Source organism: Schistocerca serialis, chromosome 2 (genome assembly GCF_023864345.2).
Source record: "Schistocerca serialis cubense isolate TAMUIC-IGC-003099 chromosome 2, iqSchSeri2.2, whole genome shotgun sequence".
Taxonomy (NCBI): domain Eukaryota; kingdom Metazoa; phylum Arthropoda; class Insecta; order Orthoptera; family Acrididae; genus Schistocerca; species Schistocerca serialis.
In genome coordinates, this window is record NC_064639.1 from 1,129,834,814 (window position 1) to 1,129,862,173 (window position 27,360).

General features: G+C 40.8%; 1 protein-coding gene across 3 annotated transcripts in view; it reads left to right on the forward strand.

Annotated features, from left to right (window-relative positions):
• Positions 1 to 27,360, forward strand: part of LOC126458584 (glutaminyl-peptide cyclotransferase-like) — a 77,036-nt gene that overhangs the window by 17,177 nt on the left and 32,499 nt on the right. For all 3 annotated transcript variants that reach the window (XM_050095720.1, XM_050095722.1, XM_050095721.1), the window contains exon 3: positions 12,946 to 13,218. In XM_050095720.1, the coding sequence (XP_049951677.1) occupies positions 12,946 to 13,218 (273 nt within the window). The remainder of the gene's footprint in view (positions 1 to 12,945; positions 13,219 to 27,360) is intronic.

Here is a 27,360-nt window from a genome sequence, read left to right on the forward strand (position 1 = left end):
GAAGGATTTCAACTGTACTTTTCTTGCCCATCGGCATGAGCCTGTACCAACTCAAGAACAGAAGTAGCACATCACCAGGTACTATTATTCGACATATTTTTTCATATGGGTTAAAAAGTGCATACCACACTCTGCCTCCCCATTCAGTTGGGCTTGGAAGGGGGAGACCGAATATGTCGGATCCATTATGAGTAAAGAAATACTCAAAGGCTTGACACTGGAACTGGTGCCCATTGTCGGAAACTGGAGTGTGAGGGAGGCTCTCAATCAAAAAACTTTGGAAAGAACAGTGATCACTTGTTCTGAGGTGGCAGGCTGACAGTTGACAGTGTAAGGGAAGAGAGAACATGTATCGATAATGATGAGCCAAATTGCGTCAAGAAATGGCCCTGCTAGGACTAAGTGGACTCGTTCCCATGGTGACGTGGCTGTCAGCCAAGTGGCGAATGTCTGGTGCAGAGCTGCTTGATGCGCTGCACAGTTGCAGCATGTTTGTATTATACTCTCGATGTCCTGACTAATCCCCAGCCAGTAGGCAAAACAGCAGTCTAAGGCTTTCGTTCTGTCAACTTCTGAATGTCCTTCATGGAGCAATTCCAGCATGCACTGGCGAAGTGTTGGTGGGGTTATGACTCAGGGTTGACATTACTCAGTATTCAAGAGTATTTCTCCATTCACTAACCACAGACCGTGTCTTAAAGAGAAATAATGACGCAGTTGTTCATTTCCTCTGCTCCGGCCAGCCTCGTAAGATGTACCTTTGTACTACCCGAAAAATGGGGTTTGCTCCTGTGTCCTTGGCAATTAATTCGCCGGTGAGTGTAAAATTATCTAAAGTCATCTGCAAGTCGTCGTCTAGTTAAAAACCCACGAGCTTATCCTGATCGAAATCAGTGTGAGGACAAATTGGCAATCAACATGAAACATCAGCACTGATTTGCATGGAGCTATTCCTAAAGTGTGTTACTTACTGATATTGGGATAAGAGATAAGAATAATGTGCATCTCTGGAGATGGGGAGAAGTTTGGTTTGGAATCTTGGCAGCTGAATCAAACAGTGCAACCAGCGGCTTGTGGTCAGTGGTGAGCTGAAAGGCATTTCCATAAAGATAAACATGAAACTCTTTTAGTGCCATCACAATTGCCAGTGCTTCTTTTTGTACTTGTGAATATCTCTGCTATACGGCATTCAGTGACTTGGCATAAAAGCGTTGTTCTGATGCGTCAACATTGTTTGTGGCCTGTCGTAAGAGGTGACTAAAAGGAGTCTCACACTTTTTGGCCCTATAAGTTTGGGTCTCATTTTATGGTTTGACCTGCCACTTTACAAATTCTACAGAAGTCCGGGCCATATGAGGAAGGATGCCTTATGTGGTGCATGAGTTATCCATAGTACCCTTAGATTCGATCTCCTGGACCTCTTGTCATGGCTTTGCATCTCCACCTGCAATTCAACTATTTGGGCGAGGACACTTTCCGGGGTATGTCATCTTCTGTTGTCTCCTGTCCTCTTTTGCTCCCATGACAATATTGGATTTCTCTGTGCCCAGTATCCAAGTATCCAGCACAGTAGCCAGTCCATTGTGGTAGGGGTGTCGTGTATCCATTTGGTGGTAGCTCCCTGACAACACAGGGATCACACTGCTGATTGATGCCTGAGCTGTAAACTCTCCACATATTTATCCAAAACTATCGCTATGTATTTTCCGTGTCGAAGTTGGTGCCTCCCATAGTTCCCCCCATACCCAGGAGAATGGGGTCCCACAGGGCTCTGTATTGAGTGTATCACTATTTTTGGTGGCCATTAATGGTTTAGCAGCAGCTGTAGTGCTGTCCGTCTCACACTCCCTGTATGCAGACGACTTCTGCATTTCATACTGCTCCACCAGCACTGGTGTTGCTGAGCGGTGGCTTCAGGGAGCCATCAACAAGGTGCAGTCATGGGCTCTCCACAAGGTGCAGTCATGGGCTCTCACCCACGGCTTCCAGTTTTCTGCCACCAAGTCATGTGTCATGCACTTCTGTCGGTGTCGTACCGTTCATCCGGAACCAGAACTTTACCTTCATGATGTTCCACTTACTGTAGTGGAGACATTTCGATTCTTAGGACTGGTTTTCAATGCCCAATAGACTTAGCCACTTCATCTTCGTCAGCTTAAGTGGAAGTGCTGCCAGCACCTCAATGCCCTCTGCTGCATGAGCAACACCAACTGGGGTGCAGATCGCTCTACTCTGCTGCAGCTGTATAAAGGCCTTGTTCCATCCCGCCTTGACTATGGGACTCTGATTTATGGTTCGGCAGTGCCCTCAGTGTTGCGTGCACTCGACCCAGTGCACCACTGTGGTGTTCCCCTAGCAACAGGAGCTTTTAGGACAAGTTCGGTGGCAAGCGTCCTTGTGGAGGCCAGAGTCCCTCCATTGCAGACCCGACGTGCATAACTGCTCACCAATTACGTTGCACACATTTGTAGTTCTCCTGAGCATCTGAATTACTGTCTCCTTTTTGCTCCCGGCAGTTCACTTCTCGCATTGGCAGCCCAGGTCAGGGCTAATGATTGCAGTTCACGTGCAATCCCTTCTGTATGAACTGGAGTCCTTTCCTTTACCACCTACCATCCAGATCTGTCCGCATAAACCTCCGTGGTGTACACCTAGGCTGCAGATTCTTCTGGACCTTTTGCATGGCCCTAAGGACTCTATTACTCCTGCCGCTCTCCACTGTCACTTCCTCTCGATTCTTGATGTGTTCTGGGGCTCTGAAGTGGTATACACTGATGGCTCGATGGCTGATGTTCATGTTGACTTCGCCTACGTCCACAGAGGCCATTTTGAACAGCATTCCTTGCCCGATGGTTGCAGTGGATCCACTGCAGAGCTGGTGGCCATCTCTCGTGCACTTCAGTATATTTGTTCATGCCCCGGGGAATCGTTTCTTCTGTGTACTGACTTCTTGAGCAGCCTACAAGCTATCAACCAGTGCTACCCTCGCCATCCTTTGGTACCATCCATCCAGGAGTCCATCTATGCCCTGGACCGGTCCCGTCGTTCAGTGGTGTTTGTTTGGCTTCAGGACATGTCGGCTTCCCAGGCAACAAACTTGCTGACAGGCTGGCTGAACAGGCTATGCGGAAACCGCTTCTGGAGATTGGCATCCCTGTAACTGATCTGCGATCCTTATTATGCCGCAAGGTTTTTCAGCTTTGGGAGATGGAATGGCATAATCTCAGTACACACAACAAACTGTGTGCCATTAAGGAGTCTTCGAATGTGTGGAAGACCTCCATGCGAGCGTCTCAGGGACTCTGTGGTCCTCTGCCGGCTCGGCATTGGCTGTATGTGGCTACCTCCTGCATCACGGGGACCCACCTCAGTGTCACTGTGGCTCATATATGACTGTCGTCCACATCTTGTTGGACTGCCCGCTTTTAGCCACTCTGTGGCAGACTTTTAACCTTCCCAGCACCCTACCCTATTTTTATCGTACCACCTACGAGTGGGTATTTAGCCTTCTCTGCTGCCGCCACCCTTTTTCCATTTTAACTCTGTTGCACTTTCTTTGCATTTGTTTGTCTTGGTGGTCGTCTTTTTCCTACATATGTTCCTCTCACCTTGTCTTTTTGTGGTGGACATTTTAATGTGTTGCAGAGTGGCTGACTCATCCTCTTTTATTATTGTGATCAGCCAGCCCAGACCATCTGCTCTGTGGTTTTAATACCTTCTTCTACTTTTTCCTTGTGGTGTACGTTTTCTCCATTTTTTGTTCGTTCCATTTATTTTCTTTTTAGGTGTGGTGTTGGGTGTTTTTGTACCTTGAGCCTTGCTTGCGTAAGGAAAAAAAAGACTGATGACCCTGTAGTTTGGTCCCTTTATACCCCAAACCAACCAACCAACCATCAGATTATATTCCTGTAAGAAGCCGAGACAGTGACTTCGCACTTTCATGGAAATTGCTGTGTGTTGTAGCTGACAATTTGGCACCGTGTGGGGGTCAGCTTTGGTAATCTCAATTGGACGTGCATTGGCCAACTAATCAGACTGTCTGTAGTCCCATTGACCACCTGTAGTTAGATGCCATTCCCTTAATTGTAAGATCAAAAAAAGGTTTGGCCAGTGACGAACTACTTTCCTCAATCTTCTTAACATCCGTAGGTGTGCTTTGCTGGGAAAAGGGACGATGCATGTTTGCTCTGCAGGCAGACACTATGTGCTCTCCTCAGTCGCAAAGATCACAAAAGTACCACCAGTATAGGCAGTCATCAAATTGATGTTTAATAAAACAATCAGGGTGTCGTTGGAAGTAGTCACCGGTTTCTGGACTTAGGTTGGAAAGTTCGCTTCCCTCATGGTCCCACATATAAAGCTTTTATAGGTCATGGTTGACTGCTGCTGTGTGTGCCCGTGTTTCTAACCATTTCCTGACACATTCAAAACTGTGTGTGAATGGGCAAGCGCGAGCACCTGTTCTAACATGGGATTAGTTAACTACAGGGCGTCATGTTGGAATTGTTTATCTGGGGCTGATTGAATGATCATATCTCGCACCATGTCATATGCGGCTCTGAAACTTCTTGCACTGATAAAATTCTACCTGTGCCAAAACAGCGTGGCATTGCTTCTGGTTTTAAGCATTGCCTACGCATACATTTCATCAAAAGTTAATGCTGTAGGCTCTGTCAGCAATGCTAATTGACTTAGCAGTTCATAAGTTTGGAGCTTGCACTACCAGAGAGAAAAAGTGATTTGATGGTGTCAGCATCTCCTACCTTGGAGGCTGCAAAGTGTTGGGAAATAGATTTTTAATATGAATCCCATTCCCCATTGGCTTCGTCACACAAAGGGAAAGGCAGTGGTTGCGCCTCCTGTAACAGGGCTTCAGTCATCATGATTTGCATTTGAGCCATAATCACTTTGTAGGTCTGTGCTTGCGCCTTCATCGGTTCCTTTTCCTGTGCCGTTATCTATTGGAGGAGCATTTGAACAAAATGAGTTGAATCCATTATTAGACTGCCACTTTCTGTGTTATGACTGAAAGAACATAGAAGTAGTTCCTGACACATCTTTATTACTCACACCACAAAAATAGAAGTCCAATTCATAAGCCAAAGTCTGTTCTGATAAACAGTGTCTGGATAGTCTGGCCAAGCATCGACAGTGAAGATCGAAACTTTTGATTTCTGATTTCGGTAATAGCATAGCACAGTGAAGGGAGGTGAACTGGCTGTAGCAGCATGTGAGTGCTCATTTAAATAGGGGCAGTCTTTACATTTGCGCCTGTGTGTGTGTGTGTGTGTGTGTGTGTGTGTGTGTGTGGTGGTGGCTGAAGGTGAGATCTGCTTCCACACTGTGATGTTTCACACTTTATCACCCATAACGAAGATGGCCTCTGTGGCCAGCCAGTGAATCTTCCCGGCATTCTGTGCCTAGTGGTGTTGTTGTTAATCTCTTTGTCAGATCAGCCAAAGTAGAAGTAGTTAGATAAAGTTCCTTGCTTGGTCTGTCTTGCTTCTCATATATGGCTGTGATGTGAAATAGCATTCAGTGCACATGCAATAGCTGCCAGCTAGCTGTAGTAGGAACGTAGAGCCAGAAGTGTCCTGGGGAGGGAACCGTCAACAGCTCCTATGATGTGCAGCTCTGGGTGCAGGGACAGTGTCACCAAACGGTGCCGGTGGCCATCTCTGATGGCAGTCCCTGCTTGGCAGCAGGCTGGCTGATAGGAGATGGCTCCTGGGACTCAGCAAATGGTGATGTCAGATCATGTATGTGCTTCACATGGGGATGGGCATTTTCCACTGAAAACAAAGGATAGTGTAACTCCAGAGGAGACATGGTGTTGTTGGGGGTGATAGGATTATGGATGTGGAGGCAAGGTGGAAGGGGCTGAGGCAGAAGAGAAGCTGTACACCAGTCATGGAACTGGGGCTGAGATCATCAGATCTGTTGAAGGATGTCACCACGGTTTAGGTAGAGCTGATTGGAGTCGCAGATGACTTCTCGGTCCCCCACCTAGATGGTGAAAACCTCCGCCCTTGCTGACGAATGGTGGGAACTAGGGTGCCTTTTGTCCAAACCCCGAAGCCCACACTGGTGTTTCCAGCTGGTATATGCTGGACGGCAGGGCTGGCGAATGGTTGGTCTGCGACACCACCAGATGATGGCATCTGTAAAGGACACATGGACCTGTACTCTTTCAAGAACAGAAGCAGCGCATCTTTGGTTGACTGTTCTTCCATGTATTTTTTTCTTTTGGGTTTTAAAAATGCATACTAGTCTCTCTACCTCCTCATTCAAGTGTGGTGGAAGAGGAGAGACCAAATGCGTCAGATCCAATGATGAGTGCAGAAATCCTTGGAAGCTTGGCTCCAGTAGTGTGGCCCATTGTCAGAAACTAGAGTGTGAAGGAGACCATCAAAATAACTTTGCAAAGGGCAGTGATCATTTGTTCTGACATGCTAGACTGACAGTTGACAATGTAAGGGACGTGAGAATATGCATCAATTATGATTAGCCACATGATGTTGAGAAACGGCCCAGCTAGATCAATGTGGACTCATTCCCATGGTGGGTGTAGCTGCCAGCCATGGGGCGAACATCTGGCGCCAAGCTGCTTGACGCATTACAGTGACAGCATATTTGTATCATACTTTCGATGTCCTAGCATATCCTCGGACTGTAGGCAAAACTGCAGGCTACAGCATTTTTTCTGGCAGCTCCCCATTGTCCTTGATGGAGCATTTTCAGCGTGCACTGTCAAGCGTTGGTGGGATTATGACTTATGATTGACATTGCTCAGTATTTGCCTCTTCGCAGCATCGACTCTGGCGATCCTCGTAAGATGTACTTTTGTAGTACCCAGAGTATGGAGTTTGCTTCAGTGTCCTTGTCAATTAACTCACTGGTGAGTGGAAAATTATTTAAGGTCAATTGCAAGTTATTTAAGGTCATTTGCAAGTCGTCATCAAGTTGAAAAATCTTGTGTTCGTCCTGATCAAAATTGGGATCAGTTGCAATAAATCATCAGCATTGGCATTGGTGAAGGTATTCCTGAAGCATTTGCATAGTGATATTGGGATACCTCTGGAGGCCATGAGGAGTTTTGTCCAGAATCTTGGCGGCCACATTGAACAGTGTGACCAGCAGCTTGTGGTCAGTGATATGTTGAAAGGTATTTTTGTAGAGATATAAATGATTTTTTTTTTCTGCAAACACAATTTCCAATGCTTCTTTCTGTATTTGCAAACATCTCTGCTTTGTGGCATTCAATAACTTGGACACAAAAGTGATGAGCTGTTCTGATCCGTTCAAATTTTTGTGGCCAAGTACTGCTCCCATGCCATGGTCTGAGATGTCGGCATCTCCTAAGAGTGGTTTCCCTGGCTGATAACGGCCCAAACATGGTGTGGACTGTAATTATAGTTTCACTGTCTGGCATGCGTGTTCACATTGATCAGACCAGATGAATGAAGTGCCTTTTTTACACAGCTGTTGCATTGGCCTTATGGCATATGCCACAGATCACAAGAACTTCCGGTAGTATGGTACTTGCCCTAAGTTGGCCTGAGAAGTGCGGCTGTAGCTTTTATTTGTTCATAGGTTGGTTGAACCCCTGTGGTGCAGATAATGTGGCTCAAGTATTCAATCTGTGATTTTAAAAAGTTGCACTTCAGTAAGTTGCAGCCTAGCCCATTTACCTGCAGGACCTGGAACAAGGTTTCAAAGTTCATTAAATTTTCTTCCAGTGTGGATCTAGTCATGATAATGTCCAAGTAGTGTATGCACGATGGCACGTTCTGAAGCAGCTGCTCCAAAACACGCTGGAAGATCATCAGTGGGCTGACAATGCCAAAGACCAATCTTTTAAATTTGAAGAGGCTCTGCAGGTATTTACCACTAGAATTTTTGCAGGACCTGTTCCCATAACCCTCCTGACCTCAGTCTTCATTAGTCATTGTTTTCACCCATCCAGCCCTTTCCCTGTTCCCATTGCAGCATTACACAGCCCTCATTCTACCATCGCACCCAGTCTTTTACTTCCCTCCTTTTCCTCTAACACCCCCCTCCCACCACCACCACCACCACCTCTCCCCCCACCTCCGCCTAACCTCCTGTCTGCACCTAGCTGCCCCACTCTCCACCTCGTCCCTGCACGCTCCCAGCAGCACTTTACCGTCCCCGACCGCTACTCTGCTACTCCTCCCCTTCGCCGACCCAGCCTTCTCCTTATTCCCACACGGTTGACTCTCCCATAATGCCCTGCTGTTTGCAGTCTGGCTCTAGCTGCCAGAGACTGTGGTCATGTGTGTGTTAGTTGTGTTTGCGTGCGAATGTGTGTGTGCTTGTGTGTATGTTGTCTACTTTTAACAAAGGCCTTGTTGACCGAAAGCTAACTTTCCGGCAGTCCTTTTGTTGTGCTTTTCTCAGACTCAGCATCTCCACTTATGGTGAGTAGCAACTATCCTTTTCATATATTGTTACGTTCCATCCTGGATTTTTCATTGTTAGACTCTGTGATTAGCCATCACAAAATGGCATTTTCTAAGCCTGTGGAGATCAGCTGCCCACACCCTGTATGACTAGTTAGGAAACTTCGTACACTGATAAAATTCTGCCCGTGCCAAAACAACATGATAATGCTGCTTTTAATACGCACTGAGGACTGTACAAATTTCGTCAAAAGTTAATGCTCTAGTCTCTCTCAACAGTCCTAATTTACCAAGCAGTTTATACATTTGAAGCATGACCCTTGAGAGAAAAAGTGAATTGATGGTGTCGGGATCTCTTATCTTAAAAGCTACAAAGTGCTGGCAGATAATTTTTTCATACAAATCCCATTCCTTGATGGTTTCATCATATGAAGGAAAAGGCAGTGGTTGCATCCGCCATTGCTGTAGCTGGGCTTCCGTCATTATGACTGCCTTGTATGTCTGAACTCTTAATTTTCCTGTGCATGCCTACACTTAACGACAGAGAGCAGCAGGGTTTGTTTAGAGCTGTCAGTACTAACAGAAAGCAACACTGTGTGAAATAACAACAAAAATCAACGTGGAATGTATGACAAATATATCCGTTACGACAGTGTGGCATTAATGTACTACAGCAGCAGGTGACTGATGGGAGTGCTTTTGCTAACAGCGTAATATCACCTGCAGTGCCTCTCCTGGACTTGTGACCAGATCAGTTGGACTGTAAATGAACGGAAGAATGAAAGACTGTGGCCTGGTCAGGTGAGTCCCAATTTAAGTTGCTAAGAGCTGATGGTAGGGTTTGTGTGTGGCGCAGACCCCGTGAAGCCACGAACCAAAGTTGCCAACAAGGCACTGTGCAAGTTGGTGGTTGCTTGCTAAAGGTTTAGGCTGTGCTCACATGGAATATGCTGTGGTCCAATTGAACTGATCATAGACTGGAAATAGTTATGTTTGGCTATGTGGAGACCATTGGCAGCCATTCATAGACTTCATGTTCCCAAACAACAATATCATGTCACTGGGCCACAATTGTTAGCAATTAGTATGAAGAACATTCTTGAAAATTCGAGCAAATGATTCGACCATCGTTGATCACCCACCGTGAATCCCATCGAAAATTTACCAAATTTTATGGGCTAGATGATGCTACTGACTATAAGATTGACCTCAATTTTTAAGCAGTTTGTTAAAAGAATAACATTTTTACCATTTTTATTATTAGATTCCAAAGCCAGCCTAAAAAAATGGTTAGTTTATAAAACTGAGGTGACCTTTAAAATCCGTGAAACTCATTGTCTGAACTTTCTTCTTCTTCTTCTTCTTCTTCTTTCTCTTTGTCACTTTAGTGGTGTGCTGTCCAGGTGTGCACTGTTGTTGCTGGTCTTATGCTCATATATGTTTGCTTTATGTGGGTGTGAACTCTCGTGTCATGACAGGCCCAACTGCCCCACATTTATGTTCCCATCATTATGTGGTGGCACCTGAAGGTGAAGCTTTAGGCTTCAAAGGCTTCAAAATTGGTCATGCAATACATTAAGAAATCACTGGCAACCCTTAAGTGGAATTTTTATTCTATAAATGTGTTCCTCAGTCGCAGATATTTGCGTGATCAAATATTTTGCTTTAAAGTAATATTTATGAAGTGTACTATGTAAATATTTAAATGTATGAAGCGTACTATTTGTAATTTTAAAAATGTATGCATAGAAATCACTTTTCTACCTGTATGTATATAAACTGACCTCTCCAGTGTGTTACGCATAAGCTGCTTTTGTATGCAACAGGACCAAAAAAATTTACAACACAGTTGAAACACACATAGTTGTAAGGAAACATTGTAGAGGAGGCTTTTATGCTGCAATGCATGTTTACTTGCAAGTAGTTGTCTGACCAAATTAGTCGTTCAGTAAAGATTATATGCTCTAGCAGCTAGTGGTGGTCCAGTATGAAACTATTTCAATATTTTGAAGCAGTGCAGCTCTGTCTCAGTACAATGCTGGTGCTGTGGTTTATAATTCATCTGGCAGAGAGCCACTACATAATTCAGCAGATATGCTGAGCCTGCTTTCTTCAAGGGTATATGGTAGCACAATAAGACTGCAAATAATGATACATTAAGGGCAAAAGATCCCTATTTTACACAAATATGTTACAGGTTAAATTGCTCCTAGTAGTTAATTTTAAAAGCATACAATCATTATTTTATTATAAAATATGGTGTATACATATATCGTGTGACTTGTTGTGTAATTAATTTATTCATAAGATGATTGCATTCCAGTTCCATAAAGCAAGGAAATAAAGAAAAATGCCACTGCAGTCTAGCAAAAATGACAAACTGGATCCAAAATGGGAGAGGGAGGGGGGGGGGGGGGGAAGTTAGTAGAAATGTTCTCTTTTTACATCTAGCTGTGCTAATGTAAGCAGTGGCATTTTCTTTATTTCCTTGCTTTATGGAACTGGAATGCAATCATCTTATGAATAAATTAATTACACAACAAGTCACACGATAGATATATATATATATACCATATTTTGTAATAAAATAATGATTGTATGCTTTTAAAATTAACTACTAGCAGCAATTTAACCTGTAACATATTTGTGTAAAATAGGGATCTTTTGCCCTTAATGTATCATTATTTGCAGTCTTATTGTGCTACCATATACCCTTGAAGAAAGCAAGCTCAGCATATGGGCTGAATTATGTAGTGGCTCTTTTAAACTTGAACATATAACACTGCCTGCAGAGACGTGTCATCAGTACAGAATTTCATATATTCATCCTACATACAGATCTGCCATCTTAACTAGCTTGGGCGTACTCATATGAATTACTTAGACTCTGTTGTGGAATTTAATACTGCAATGGTTTTGAAGTATCTGGATTTGTTGCCCTTATATTGGAACTTAACAGTTTCTTAAATCATGTTAATTGGAGCAACTTGGTTTGAGCCGATCTTCTTTGGTCTTGCAGGAGTTGTATTTGAACCTCGTGGAGGATCTGGGATAGTTCTTCACTCATTTTAAAATAAGAAAAGAAAACAACACATAGCATTTAACGCAAAGCAAAACAGAGTACATAAAACATTTGGTAATGGCTGCTGCAAATGCTTGCTGAGATTCACAATGCCATAAATGAGGTAGTGAAGGACATGCATGTTCTGGTATCTAAGAGAACCACAATTCAGAAACCCCCATAAAACTGCCATGTTATGGCTACATCATACCAAAGATTTGATGTTTGGAGCTGTCGTGGCTTATGGGTCAAGGAATTTTAATGTTGTAGGAAGATGACGCATTAGAATCCTACGTAGTATGTCTGATGCACTTCTCTTTTGCTCAGCTCTTTCCATTTTTATGCAATATGCTTTCTTCAAAATTGTATTGTGTGATTTAATTGAAGTCCTGATATGTCATAGAAAGCAGTGGAAGAGAGCAAAAGAACTCTTTGTTCAGATGAGTGAAAGTACAAAGAAGCGAATATATCAATGGTTATTCCAGGGGAGTCAGTTTTTTTGTAGATAGGTTGAAGATAATGTGTGAAACGTAGAGAGTTCGCATATAGTTTTATTATATTGGGACTGAAGATGGGTTCTTGAGGTTGTTGGAGGTAGAGTAAGTCAATGATGGTGGAACTGGAAGAAACTGGTTAGAAGTTGTGGGAGACGAAAGACAATAATGGGTTCTTGGGCTCTCAGAGTTGGGACTAATATCTGGGTAGCATCCTCAGATGATGTTGCAGCTGCTATTCAAACTGTAGAAGAGCAAGGGCCTCATTCTCAGACATGGGATGCAGGAAGTTATTTTCAGAGTTATTAGATTTTGCAAAAGGAGCTGAGGCAATTAAATAAGGTCTAGGTTAATCAGTACCCTGGAAAAATTTTAAATGTCACAAATACTGTGTGGGCTTTGATATTGTAATTATGCATGACTAAAAAGTTGAGGCAGGGAATGGAAAAAGGTATAGATATTTGTGGAAAGATTACTGGCATCAGAAGTAGAGATTATTATGGTTGGGAGTAGTTATTACACTGCCAGAAGGGAATGCTGCCAAAGATTGTCCATCTCAATCCAGCAGGCAGCAGCACCATCTTTGTTAAATTTAAATTCAGAATTTATTAATAATCTAGCAATAGTGCTCTAAAGTGCTGGCCATTTAACTGTTCTTGTATCAAAACTGATTCATAAAAAAGAAGTAAACAAAAAATACTTAATTGATCGATGATGATGGTGACTGAGCTCCATGGCTGTGGATTAAATTAATTGATGAAATACTGAAAGCAGCCAGAGGCTGGTTGCCTATGTTTCAAGTAATGACTGTAAGTGTTTCACTGTTAAAAATGCTTTGGTTGTGCACATCCACATTTGCAGGTACCTAATAGTCTTTAAGTGCTTGCTGTAATTTGTAGATTCAATCTATGTAATCTGTAATATGGTCCTATTCACAGATTTGATGAGTAATGAGTGTCTTTTTCAGTTTTTAGTGCAGACTATGACAAAACTAGGCTGGGATGTAGAAACTGACAAGTTCAAAGCAAATACGCCTGTATTTGGCTCTCTTACATTTGAAAATGTAATCGCAAGATTGAATCCGAGTGCTCACAGTTTCTTGACTTTAGCATGCCATTATGATTCAAAATATTTTCGTGAAGGAGAATTTTTGGGAGCTACAGATTCAGCAGTACCATGTGCGATGATGATAAATTTGGCATATACCATGCAGAAACAATTATCAAAACTAAAAGATAAGGTAAGTTTGATGTTGAAGTGCAAAGCACTATGTAGATGCTGTTGATGTCAATATCTTTATTCTCCAATTTTTCCAGGTTCTATAAAAATATTTAAATAAAAAAGCTTTGTTTATCTAAGTCATGTTACAGGGTTTTAGTTTTCATCTTCATTTCTGTGTGATAATACCAGTAAAAAGTAAATTTTATATGAAACTTGCTGCAATAAGCTAGGCTAGATTTGATTATTATTATTTGCAGTTAATATTGTCATTGCCTCTTCAGTGTGGGTTATATTGATATTGGAAATCTTTCATTGTCACAGTGCTGCCATTTTTATAGTTCTGATATAAAAATGACAGCACAACTCTCTTTCTCTCCATTTTAGCATAACTTAAATAATTGTGATTACCAGAGCTCTTACACGTAAGGTGACCAAATGAGTTTTAGTGCATGTCCTTTGTCCCTCTATGTCCTCCACCCCAGTGCTCTTAGGGTGGAGCTTTTATTGTGTTGCAGAGTGGCTGGCTTTTCCTTTTTATTTCTGTGGTCAATGAGCCACTGTAATCTGCTTCCTTGTTTAACTCTCTTCTAACTGTTTCTTGCATCTCTCTGTTATTTTCTTCTCCACTTTTGTTCCTTTTAGGGTTCATTGCCTTTCCTTAATTCTTGTGGTCTTCTTTTTTTGTGTTATATGTCTTGTCTGTTTTATTCTCACACTTGAGGCATTGTTTTATTAGGAACAAGGGAGCGATGACCTCGTAGTTCGGTCTCTTTCCCCCTCTTTTAAACCAATGAACCAACCATAAGGTGACCAAAATTTGTTATTTTGCATCGAATAAACAAACAGATAGATCCTACTCGGTTATTGTGGTAGCTTTGTATTATGATGGTAACTTTAGATAGCTGCGGAATGTGCAATGAATGTTGAAGTGATTTGATGAAAGTATTATGGTTATGAGATAGTAAAATTTCTCAGAAAATGGGATGTTTAAATGACTTATGGACGCTGGTGAGCAGGTACTCAGTGATTGCACAATTTTTGGTAAGGTACTTTTCATCACTATTGTTCAAGCATTGTGGATGAGAAGTTTGCTGTTTGAGAGTACATACTCCCTCAAGGATTTGTTGGTAACAACAGGGCACATTCAAAAGTAGGTGGAACATTCACACGTTTCATTATGCTCTCCCTCTTCTGGGTAGTATTTCCCATATGTTCCTTTATTTGCCACTCTGTGGAGAACCACCTCATTCCATATCTTATCCTCTGCCTAATTTTCAACATCCTTCTAAGGCACCACACCTTACATGTTTCGATTTTCTTCTTTCCTGATTTTCTCACTGTCCATGATTCACTACCAAGCAGTGCTGTACTTCAAACACACCTTCTCAGAAATTTCTTCCTCAAATTATGGCAGGTGTTTGATACTAGCAGACTTCTTTTGATCAGGAATGCCCTTTTGCCCGAGCTTATCTGCTTTTTAGGTTCGCCTTGCTTTGTCTGCCGTGTGTTGGTATGCTTCCATGATTTCAGAATTCCTTGACATTTTATGTTAAGTTTACCACTGATCTCATTTCTGATACTCCTCAGTACTCTCGTCTTTCTACAGTTTATTCTCAGTTCATGTTCTGTACTCATTAGGTTGTTCACTCCATTGAACAGGTCCTGTAATTCCTATCCACTTTTACTAAGGACGGCAGTGTCATCAGGGAATCTTATCATTGATATCCTTTTACCGTGTATTTTAAATTCCACTTTCATTTCGAACAATGGAAACTCCAGGGTGGAATAATGACAGTATTATGGAGAGGATAGTGGTGATGTTGAATCGTAGATCGGCACAACAAAATGACTGTCAAACAAGTAACACACACACACACACACACACACACACACACACACACAAAGAAACCACAACCACTGTCTCTGGGTGTCCATGCCAGACTGCAGAGAGCTGCGCATGATTGGAGAAGCAATCTGGGTGGTGGGGATAAGGATGAGTCTATGGTGGGCAGAGGGTGTAGGATAGCTGGGTAGGATGGGGGACACTAAAATGCTGCTTGTGGGAGCATACAGGGACAAGGTGGAGGGAGGGTAGGTCAGCTAGGTGCAGTTGGGTGGTTAGACAGTGGGCAGGGCCATGGGGTGCGGGGGAAGGGAGGGGGAGGTGGGGGGGCAGCGGAAAAGGAGAGAAGTAAAAATGCTTTGGGTTCGTTGATGGGTTAGAGATTGCATAGTGGTGGAGTGGGATCAGGGAATGGGATAGGTGGGTGATGGGCAATGAATAACAAAGTCTGAGGCCAAGAGGTTTACGGAACATAGGATATATATTGCAGGGAGAGTTCCCACTTAACACAATTCAGAAAAGCTGGTGTTGGTAGGAAGGATCCAAATGGCACACTGTGAAGAACACTGTGCTGGTAGGTGTGCGTAGCAACTGGGTGGTCCAGCTGTCTCTCGGACACAGTTTGTTGGTGGCTATCTGTGCTGATAGACAGCTTGTTTGTAGTCATGCCCCCATAGATCGCATCACAGTGGTTGCAGCTTAGCTTTTAGTTCACATGACTGGTTTCATGGGCAGTCGTGCCTTTGGTAGGATCGCTGACGCCTGTGACTGGATGGTAGTAAGTGGTGGTGGGAGGTTATATGGGACAGGTCTTGCATCTAAGTCTATTACAGGATATGAGCCATGAGGCAAGAGGTTGGGAGCAGGACTTATTTAGGAATGGTGGAGGATATTGTGTAGTTTTGGTGGGTGGCCAGTTACCACTGTGAGAGAGGTGGGAAGGATAGTGGGTAGGACATTCCTCATTTCATGACACAAAGAGAGGTAGTCAAAACCCTGGCAGAGAATGTGAATTGCTCCAGTCCTGGGTGGTACTGAGACACAAGGGGGATGCTTTGCAGCCAAACGTTGGGACATGGGGAGGTGGGGGGTGACTGGAGAGATAAGGTGTGGGAGATCTGTTTATGTACAAGGTTGGGAGGGTAATTACCATTTGTGAAGGCCTCAGTGAGACCTTTGGTATATTTAGAGGGGGACTGCTCATCGCTGCAGATGTGATGGCCATGGGTGGTTAGGCTGCATGGAAGGGGCTTCTTGGTGTGGAATGGGTGGAAGCTGTCAAAGTGGAGGTGTTGCTGGTGGTTGGTGGGTTTGATATGGGAAGGTACTAATGTAGCCGTCTTTGAGGTGGAGTTCAACATTGAGGAAGGTGGCTTCTGGGTTGAGAAGGACCAGGTGAAGCGAATGGGGAGATGATGTTCTGAAGGAATGTGAATAGGGTAGTGTGTCCTCACCCTCAATCCATTTCATGAAGATATCATCAGTGAATCTCAACCATGTGAATGGTTTGGGATTCTGGGTGGTTAGAAAGGTTTCCTGTAGATGGCCCCATGAATAGTTTGGCATAGGATGGTGCCATGTGGGTGACCATTGCTGTATCTCAGATTTGTTTAAGGGTGGTGCCTTCAAAAGGGGAGTAATTGTGAGTGAGAATATAATAGTCATGGTCACCAGGAAGGAGGTTGTAGTTTTGGAAATGGTCAGTCATTGGGAAAGATTGTGTTTGATTGTGGCTGGGCTATGGGCATTAGGGATGTTAGTGTAAAGGAAGGTGGCACCCTGTGGTAAAGGAAAGGGAACTGTGGAGAGTTAGTTGAGAAAATGGTTTGTATCCTTTGTGTGGGAGTGTAGGTTACGGGTAATAGGCTGAAGATGATGGTACAAGAGAGCAGAGGTTCTCTCAGTGAGGGCACAGTAACCGGCAACAATGGGTCACCCTGGGTGATTGGGTTTATGGACTTTAGGAAGCATGTAGAAGGTAGAAGTGCGGGGATTGGTAGAGGTGAGGGATAGGAGGGGAGGGGGGGGAGAGAGAGAGAGAGAGAGAGAGAGAGAGAGAGAGAGAGAGAGAGAGAGAGAGAGAAAGAAAATCTGGGGAGAGGTTGTAGGATGGGCCTAAGAATCTGTGGAGAGACTAATGATCCTGGTGAATTTCTGGAATGGGGTCACTATGGCAGGGTTTTGTAGGTGGATGAATCTGACACTGGGCAGAGTCCTTGTCCCAGGTAATTCTCGTGGTTCAAAAAAGTGGTGGAGCCTTTGTCAGTAGGTAGGATTATAAAATCGGGATCAGTTTTTAGGTAGTGGATTGTGGTTCTTTCTGTGGTTGTAAGGTTAGTTTGCATGTAGAGGGATTTGGGGGATGATGGTGAGACAAGGTCCAAAGTTATGAAATTCCGGAAAGTTAACAGGGAGTGATTTGGGTGCGTTGAGAATGGGTCAGGGTTAGATGGAGGAGTGAACCAAGTCAGACAGGGTTCAGCATTGGTGTTTAGTTGAATCTGATTGCCAGGGTGTAGGAACAGGAAGAAGGAGAGGGTCTTCAACAAGACCTGCATGATTGAATTTGGGAGTGGGGCAGAAGTTGAGGCCTTTGTAAAGGACCGATACTTGGGAGGGGTTAAGGCTTTTGAAGGAAAGGTTTTGGATTCTGTGTGGTAGTGAGAGGGAGCTTTTGAGTGTGGGGTAAATGTAGTAGTTCTGTGGGGCGGGGTTTATCAAGTATGAGAGGGGTGGGAGAGATTTGGAGGTTGTTGTAGAGGTGGTGGGTAGTGGTAGACCAAGGTGGGACAGGAGGTGAACAGGTAAGAGAGGTTTTTCCCCCTTTATCTATGTCGATGTATATGTAGGGGCAAAAGACTACATCCTTGTTGTACACGCTTTTTAATCTGAATACTTCATCATCGTTAATCCATTCTTATTGTTCCCTCTTGGTTCTTATGCATTGTACAGTATCTGCCTTTCCCTGTAGCTTACTTCTATTTTTCTCAGAATTTTGACATCTTGTACCATTTCACATTGTCGAATGTCATTTCTAACTTGAACAATGTGTCTTGATTTTCCTACGAATGTGTCTTGATTTTTATAAAATCTTTCTTCCATTATCAGTCCCATTGTCAGAACTGTTTTCTGATGGCTTACCTTCACAAAATCCAAGTTGATAGTCATCTAACAGAGCTCAATCAAGTTGATTATGCAAGAGTTCTCACTTTACCAGCTCTAGCTACTTTTGGGATTATGTGGACGATGTTTATTCCAGGTTTCTTATTGACTCATTTCCATTTAAGAATTCCTCTATGCCACAGAAGGAGTTTTAAGAAAAAACAACTTTAGCCTGCACTTGAAAACACTGTTGCTATCTGCTTTAATGCGTAGATTGTCAGACTTTGTAGTTACGTATTTCATCTTTTTCTGTGCATAAATTAGTTTCAGTAGTGGGTAGAGCAGCTCATTTTTCATCCTGTTTTTGTTTCGTGAATGTATCTGTTACTCTCAAGTTTGTGTCGATTGCTAACAACATTATCTTTATCATTCTGTAGATGTGCTGTGAGGCTCTGCTTGATATTCTCAATTTAATAAAATAATTTGTGGATAGATAAACAGTTAATTACCTAAATAAACACACCATGACTGCAACCAGAGTGAGCTCACTGGTACCATAGTAAAGTATTCGATGATTTGTTATCTGTACTCCTTAAATATTTATATTTTATCAAGAACTTCCTGTTTTGCTGTGTTAATAAAATTTGGAGTAATTTTGACATGAGAAAATCTATAAAGGTTATTGTGAACAACATGGCATGGAGTAGAAAAATAGAAGGGTGGTGTGAGTGCAACAGAGGGCGTGGGAAAACATCTCCTCAACACTTGTTCCTCTTCCTTCCCATCTTGAGATGCACCGCACTGCCCCCTCCCCCCAGGGGCCAGTAATCTATGCCCTACTCCCTACTTCCATTTATAGTCCACATTACACAATGTCTTTTATGAAGACTGAAGACTTGAGAGGAGCAGAGATTCCAATAATCATTCTAGTTTACTTAGCTTGTCATGTTGAGATGGCTCCAGTTCTTGTCTCGGGGTCTGAATCTTGAGGCTGAAAATGTCACATCTGGTCCTCATGTTTGGATTGAACTAAATAAATTTTAACATTATTGTTGCAGCATTTTTTTACGTAGATATATTTTCTCACATATTAGTATATCATACAGTATTTTGATTTTTCACGTTAATGAAGCCGAAATTACAGTGTTCACACAAAAATGCAAAAATAAATCTGATCACGACAGAGACATGATTACCACTCTTCCACTCTGCAGAAATAACAATATTCCAAAGGATTTACAGTTTTTCTTAACAAATGAATTCCTAATAATTTTGATTATTATTTCATAAATGAATCCAGAAATAAACATAGTAAACACTACATTGTTGCACAATTAATAATAAAATTTTAAGTGTGTCAATAATTTGTAATTTCATATATTTCTAAAAAAATAATTTTAACTATATATCAGAACTAGTACTTATCGATTATAACATCGAAACTAAAACATTCCACAAAGCAACACTTTCTCCAAAAAAAATTAGCTTGAAATATAACATACTACTTATAAATTTATACGAAAGTTTTCAGAAAAGCAAGTGAGATAATATTGATCTGTCCAGAATATGAAAAATAATACTGGTATTGGTAACTGCTGTTGAGGAAAAGTAATGCTCGAGGAGGATGTCCCCTTACAACATCCCCCTCATAATATGGAAACAGTGTGTTCACAGTATTTTTGTGACCTACTATAAGGTTTGCCAAATGGTGTACGAAATTATGCCAAAATATAGAATACAGATTGTCAAAGTTAAATTCTGAAATTACAAGAAAATTTTAGGTTGTATGGTCATCACTTCCCTATGAACATAAGTATAGGTTGGCTTATGAAGTACTGCAAAAGGTATACACGGAAATATATAGCATATGATAAATTTCTGATTACAACAGACAGAGCTCTTCTTTACAATCTGTCTATAGTCCAAATAAGTGTGAAACCTGAAATGGAAAAATTAACATATGGTAACAATTTCCAAAATTACAGACAAAACTGACATTAAGTTGCTCTAACATAGCTTCATACAGAATGGTCTAATCTAGTGTAATCTTTAAGTCTCTTTCAGTATTGCAATGAATAAGGTTTAAGTGTCTGTTAATGTCATGTAAAAATGAATAATAAAGTACTATAGAAAAATGTTACCATAACAACCTAATGTAAATGAACATATCACAAGTACAATCATAAAGTAGAATTCAGATGTATAGGAGTATCTGATACATAAAATATTATAGAAAAAGTAAGAAAATATCTACTATACAAGTCATAATCTATACATATATGAGTACATGACATTCAAATTTTCATATCTGTGAAACATTCTGTCCAAAAACAAATGATACAAAGACAAAACTACAACATTACAGCACTAAACTATAGATATAAGTGCAGAGGCAATGTTAAGTACTAGAATTACAAATTGCAAGTTTACATATATAAAGTCACACCTTCAAAATCACCAATAGAGAAGAAAAAAAATTCAGAGCCTAAGAGTACGATGAGTGAGCCGACTCGAAAAACTCAAATACGAGTACTGACCAGAAGAATACACTCAGTCACAAGTAGACGTATAGCACAAAATCAGTCAGGATATGTTGACTCATGAAAAGAGAAAATAATGGAAAAATATTAGGGCCTATGTTTACGATGTGGGGACCAACCCATGAATCTAAACCACATCAGGTACACACCAGCAGAAATGTCTAAACACAGCAAAATGAATAATGTTCATAATCATGTATCAGTATGTTCAATCATATGTAAAGAATAATAAGAGGAAGCACCTAGCCTCAATCAGTAGTTGCTCACTCTCCTTGAGTACAAGCACACAGTCCCGATGACCAGGGGTACCCAAAACAGATTTAAGCATGGGTTTGAACACAACTCAAGTTCCAATGAGATACAATAATGCAGTACATAGGATAAATACATATAATGAGAGTCATCAATTGCTTGGAATGATGACATAATTGAGTAGCATGAGGACAAAAATCAGTGTATGGAGTCAGAAATGTATACATCTTGTTATACAGTCTATACACAATTCATGATCACAAACATAAATGTCTTCCACACTATTTGCTTATTGTTCATACAAACTAACCAGTGTGCATAGAAACCTAGAAGATTCGTTTAAAATTGATTAAAAAAGTATTGAATGTTGATACAAGAAAATTCATTGAAATATATAACTAATAATCTAACAGTGCCTAATTTTATCAGATTTTGATAATTATTTGGAGTGTGGTTCATAGAACGTACTCCTGAACTTTTTAAGTTTTCACATTTGTGTTGAACATAACAAATCATCAGTCATATTACATCAACCTTTCACAGCATTATACTCAAGTCAAACAAGATTTAAAGTTAGGTACTGTATTCGGAAGGTAATCCCTACATGTATATGGAATAACACTGTCCATAGCAGTGACTTCTTTTCTAAACAAATAGTTCCTTGAAATTCATTAGATATAAGAATTTTGCATATAGAACAATTTCTTGGCTAACAATTTACAAGTTTCAGTCACAAGACTGATGTAGTTGACAAATGCTTGTGTACATTGCCTAGCACCTATGACCTCTTGAAATTCAACGGGACCAATGAGGGTGCAGCCTTACAGGAGTGTGGGAATGGATCCACCCACATGTTTTAGATTTTTCCCTAGATTTCCCATCACACACTCCAGTGGATAGGTAACTTCCTGTCTAGCTTTCGTGTCGAATCCTGATACATTGTTTAATGTACTAAGTGTGCTATTCAATACCACCCTGTCATCACATGGCATATGTTTTGCATATCTTATATTGAAAAAATTAGTGTTCGGGGTTTATGTCAGAATGGATTACAAAAATGTTCACACACATGGTACATTAATAAACAGAATTAAATGCAATAAAAAAAATTAGTAAGGTATTATACACGTGTATACTAAAGATATCTCAAACTAACATTAACTTAGCAATTAGCAGATTAAAAGACATTATGTACACAAGCAAGACAAGTTGGACTGCACTGACACAGCATCCGACAAATACCTACAACATGAGGTATGGACCATAGTCCACAGTGTACTGACATAAGAATTCTGTGTTTAACATACACATGTGTTTGGTTTGCATGTGTGAAATTGCAAGATACTATTCCTAATATTTACAGTACAAATGAATAAAACGAGTCTTCCCTCAATTTACCGCAACACCCATGACTTCACGCAAAATTGTTCCTGACAATTAAATTAAATCATTTTCTGCGGAGTACACAAGAATAATAATAATATTTAACACTAATAGCATTTTAAAATTAGAAATCTATCACTATATATGTAATCACATTGTCACATTTCAAAATTGTAGAAGGATCTACCCAAAATAGTCATATCATATGGCATATATGTATCAAAATCTAAAGCACAAATCTATTACATAACAGAATTACATGTTCTTTGAACCTGCAAATATAGTGTGGGATAGACTCAGTCAATAGATAAAACAGAACTTAAGAAATCGCATCATCTTGCATACTACATTCCTGACAATGGAGAAAGGAAAAAAAAGATACTTATGGATCATGTCTATAAGCTTCCAGTTCAGTGATATTGCATAATACAAACAACATCTTAGATTTAGGATACACAAGTCTGTATGAATTAGGATGCGAATTTTCAAGAATTTCGAATGATCGTATTTCTTTATCTCAGATGTCAACAGTTTAGATTTCTCTCCTTGGCTTTCACCAAACACAAAATGATCTACCTCAAAATTACAAAATCTGCCTCTACCATCATGTGTCTGCTTTCTCCTGTCGCCCTGCTTTTTCATTGTCTCCATGGCACACTCTTCGCTCTCTTGCAGTGATGGAATTTTACATAGTGGACAATATTCTTAGAAATAAAGTTAGTTGGTCTGTGATTGAACATGATTTCAAATGATGAAACACCCATTGAAAAATGTTGTAAGCTGTTATTATATCCTCAAAATCACTGACATAATCTATCCAACTGGTATGATTCTTACCAAAATATGTTCTAATCAGTCTTCCAATTTTCTCTCAAATATCTTTCTGCAGGATTACTCAATGGATGGTACACAAGTTAGAATATGCCTTATTTTTGCATGATCAACAAAATCTTTCCAAGCTTGTGATGTGTACTGAAAGCCATTGTAAGATGTTTTAGGAATACCCACCTTACAAAAATAAGTGTTTCCAAACGTAGTTTTCTTAAGAGGAAACTGCTTTATGAACTTCGGAGGCACATCAGTCACCACAAAAACATAACAAAATCCATTCTTAGACTTAGACAAAGGTCCATAGACATCCACAGACACGAGGCCTAGATTACTATTAGGCAGTGTGTTTTGTATTTGACCTCTACTTTGTTTGTTTACTTACCTTCACTCTTTGACATCTGTCACAGCTGACAATCTTCTTGACTCTCCTTCCTGTGTTATGGAAATAGATGTTTTCCTGAATCTTTTGTGATCATTTGGTTGATCCACAATGACCAAAACTCTCATGTGTATAAGTAATTAAAGTATCAATACATTGTTCCGACCATCACAGTTTCCAATCATCTGAGTCAGTCTTATGTCTCCTGAATAAAATACTCCTGTGTACCTTATAATATTGTTCAGACTTTTCTCCTTCTTTCTTACCCAACATGCTCTTAACCAGTTTCCAATTTTAATCATGATTTTGATACCTGTGGATGTCGTTACAAATTTTCAAGCTCACTTTTTTTTCCTCTTTTACACTTCTCGAGTACATAATTTTAAACTCTTTCTCTCCTTCTCCAAAATTGTTAGATGATCCACTCCCAAAAGCATCAGCAACTACATTGTCTGTACCCATAATGTATCTGATTTCATAAATGAATTGCTTTAAAAACAAGACCCAGCGAATAATTCGGTTTTGATACAGCTTACATTCCTGGAAATAACATAATGCTTTCTGATCAGTATGGATGATGCCTGATCAGTATGGATAATTCTTAAACTTGTTGAATGCCCAATGTATAGCCGAAAGTTATTTCTCAGTGTATGTCTTTTCAATCTTCTGCAATACTCTACTAGCAAATGCACGTGATCTATGTTCAGTAACATCTTCAACTTCAACCTCCTGAAATAAATGAGCACCCAAACCAACATCACTACCGTATGTCATAATACAAAAAGGAAGAGACAAATCCAGTCTGAACAATATCTGGCGTTGATGCAACTGTCCTTTGATCTCATCAAAAGCATGCTGAGATTCCTGATTCCAATCCCGAACAGTATTCTTCTTCAAGAGTTCACACAGGCAAGAAGCATTCAAAGCTTGGCCGCATGTCCTAAAAATTTTACTTCTTCCACACCAAATTTACACTTACCTATTTTCAAAGTCATACCTCCTTACCTCCTGATTTCACTTTTGGAAACACATCTCTTAACGGATCCAAATGTTGTTCTTATGTCCTTTCAGTGACCAGAATGTCATCAACATATATGATTAATTTTGGACTTGCTTCACTTCCCAAAACAGAATCCAGCTCTTATGAATTCAGCTACAGATACATTTAGCCCAAATGACATCACTTAGTATTGAAAACACTTAATTCCATACAAAAATGCAGTATACTTTCTACAATTAATTTCAAGTGGAATCTGGTGAAATCCAGAAGTCAAGTCAAAATTACACATGAATTTTACATAATCAAATTTGTGTAACAGCTCGTCCATGTTCTCAGGATGGTCATTCTCTCTGATAAGAAACTTATTAAGATGTCCAAAATAATTCTCACTCCACCATTTCTCTTACTTACCACAACCAATGGATTATTGTAAGCACTCCTACTTTTCTCACTTACTCCCCATGTTTCCATTTTCTGAATTTCTTTCTCAACGCCTTTCCTTTTGAAAATGGTATACTATATAGCTTGAGAAAGAAAGTTGATGATCACTAAGGGAAAGCATGATGCACTGATAGCCTTTCACTTTCCCTGGTTCACTGAAGACATTTCTAAACTCCTATAACAAATTTCTAAGTTGTTCCTTTTGTGGTAATTAAGAGATTTAGTTTCCCTCAATTTAGAATCTACTACACTTTCAAAATCCTGATCCTCAGTCTCATCAAAATTTATATTGTCACAAAACATTTTGTACTCACCTTGGTTCACAATGTTTTGCAAATAGTTACAATTTTTCCCACAGTTTAAAATAAAGAAGTTAGTTCTCACACAAGTATTACTTTTAGGTTTCAAAATAAGCAATTCTTTAGCACTCTGTGCAAAGCAAGCCTCGACTTTCACTAACCAATCCAAACCAAAATTATATTTTCTTCCATACTAGGGATCACTAGGCATCCATGTTTAAAGGTCTTGTCTTCTATACTAAAAGTACCTGAGATTTTACCAATTTGCTTTGCTTACCTGTAGCTCCTCTTATCTCTTTACACATACAATGGGCATTTCCACTAAATTCTTACAACACCTGACCTTGTCACTAAGTTATTCAGATATACTACAAATCAGGCTACCTGTATCAATCAAAATGTTGCCATCCCACTGATAAATCTTAATTTTAATGTAAGGACACTCAAAATCCAAATCATCGTCTCTGTTGTCAGACACTTCATGCAAAAGATCACTTTCAATTTCATCAAATGCTCCATTCACAGTCTTCACAAAGTTTTATCAACTTTACGAGTATCATAATATTACTTTGATTACTCATGTTGTGAGGTACAGATTGAACATAGTGGATAGATTCCATGCCGCAACTAACATCACTTGTTACAGAAGGAACACAGAACACATTGCCGTCAAAATTACGCTTCCTGGTTAGATCTTCTTTCAACTTCATTCCACCAATTGGGATACAAATTCTGACTAACCACAGCTATTTTATTTCAGAATGCACCTTTATCTAGGTTAGCATCAATCTGGTCCCATACAAACTTCAAAAAGTTTCCACCCTTATTCTCCAGACTCACAGATATCTCACCTTCACTGTTTGGATCATTACTCTGCATGACATTAATGAAAAACTGTTTACACTCACATGGGCATTCAACAATGCTGACTGGGATACATTTGGCTCTTCCGTTGCCCTTTATATCCTGCCATGTGGAAGTATTGATACATCTGTCTGTCCAGTGCACAACAGCAGCCACTCTGTCAGCATCAGATTTAGGGATTCCCTATTCCTTGGGATCCTCCTGATCGAAGTCAGTATCTTGGGTATCTTGGTAGACTTCAGAAATCACTGTGGCCATTAGAGATTGCCAATAGCTCTCCAATGCCATAAGCAACATCCATTGATGGAGCCCTCACTGCCTTTAAATGGCTCCTTGCCCAGCTCTGCCACCTAATAAAATGACTATTGGACCACTTACCCCTCCTCAAATGTTTGGGTAAGGGTTTGATGCCTCTATGGACATCAACCCATCACATGTGTACCTGATGTCTCCCTAAGTGGTGGTGTCTGTATAGACCCAGAAGCTGTCTATTATTCTCGAGCCTCTGTGTCTGAGAAACGTCAGCCTGCATTTCATGTCCTCAAACAGTAGGTGGAGCGAATTTACTTACCTTTGACTACACATCACCTGGAGCCATACAATGCCCTGTTCAGTGAGAGGGAATTCAGTTCGTCAGTGTCTTAGCCCTTTGCCCGGATGTGACTCCATGTCAAATGCTCAGTTACCTACCTGTGGATTACCAACTCGTGTCCTTATTATTTTCACCCAAATATGGTGTGAGGATAAGTTCCCATCCCAGTGGTGAAAAAGTGTGGTCATTCTCATTACTGAAACTGGGTAAACACACCCATGAGATGGACAGCTGTCACCTGATTAGTCTCAGTAATGTTCTTTGCAAGTCGCTCAGTTGTATGGTGGGCCAGCAGCTGTATTGATACCGATTCTCGGAGTCTTTTAGCTCCATCCAAGGGTGGTTTTTGCCAAGGCCATTCTACTGCTGACAACTTGGTCTGCCTGGAGTGTGTTACTGTGTCAACTTTTTCCGATTTCCACACCCTTATCACTGTTGCCTTTGATTTTCAAATGGCTTATGACACCACATAGCTTCATCACATCCTCCTTGCCATACTTGAGTGGGGTCCCAGGAGCCCACTCCCAATTTTTGTCCAGAACTTCTTGTCATACCGCACTTTCCAGGTTCGAGTCAGTGCTTCCCACAGTACCCCCATATACAACAGAATGAGATTCTGCAGGTCTGTTTATTTT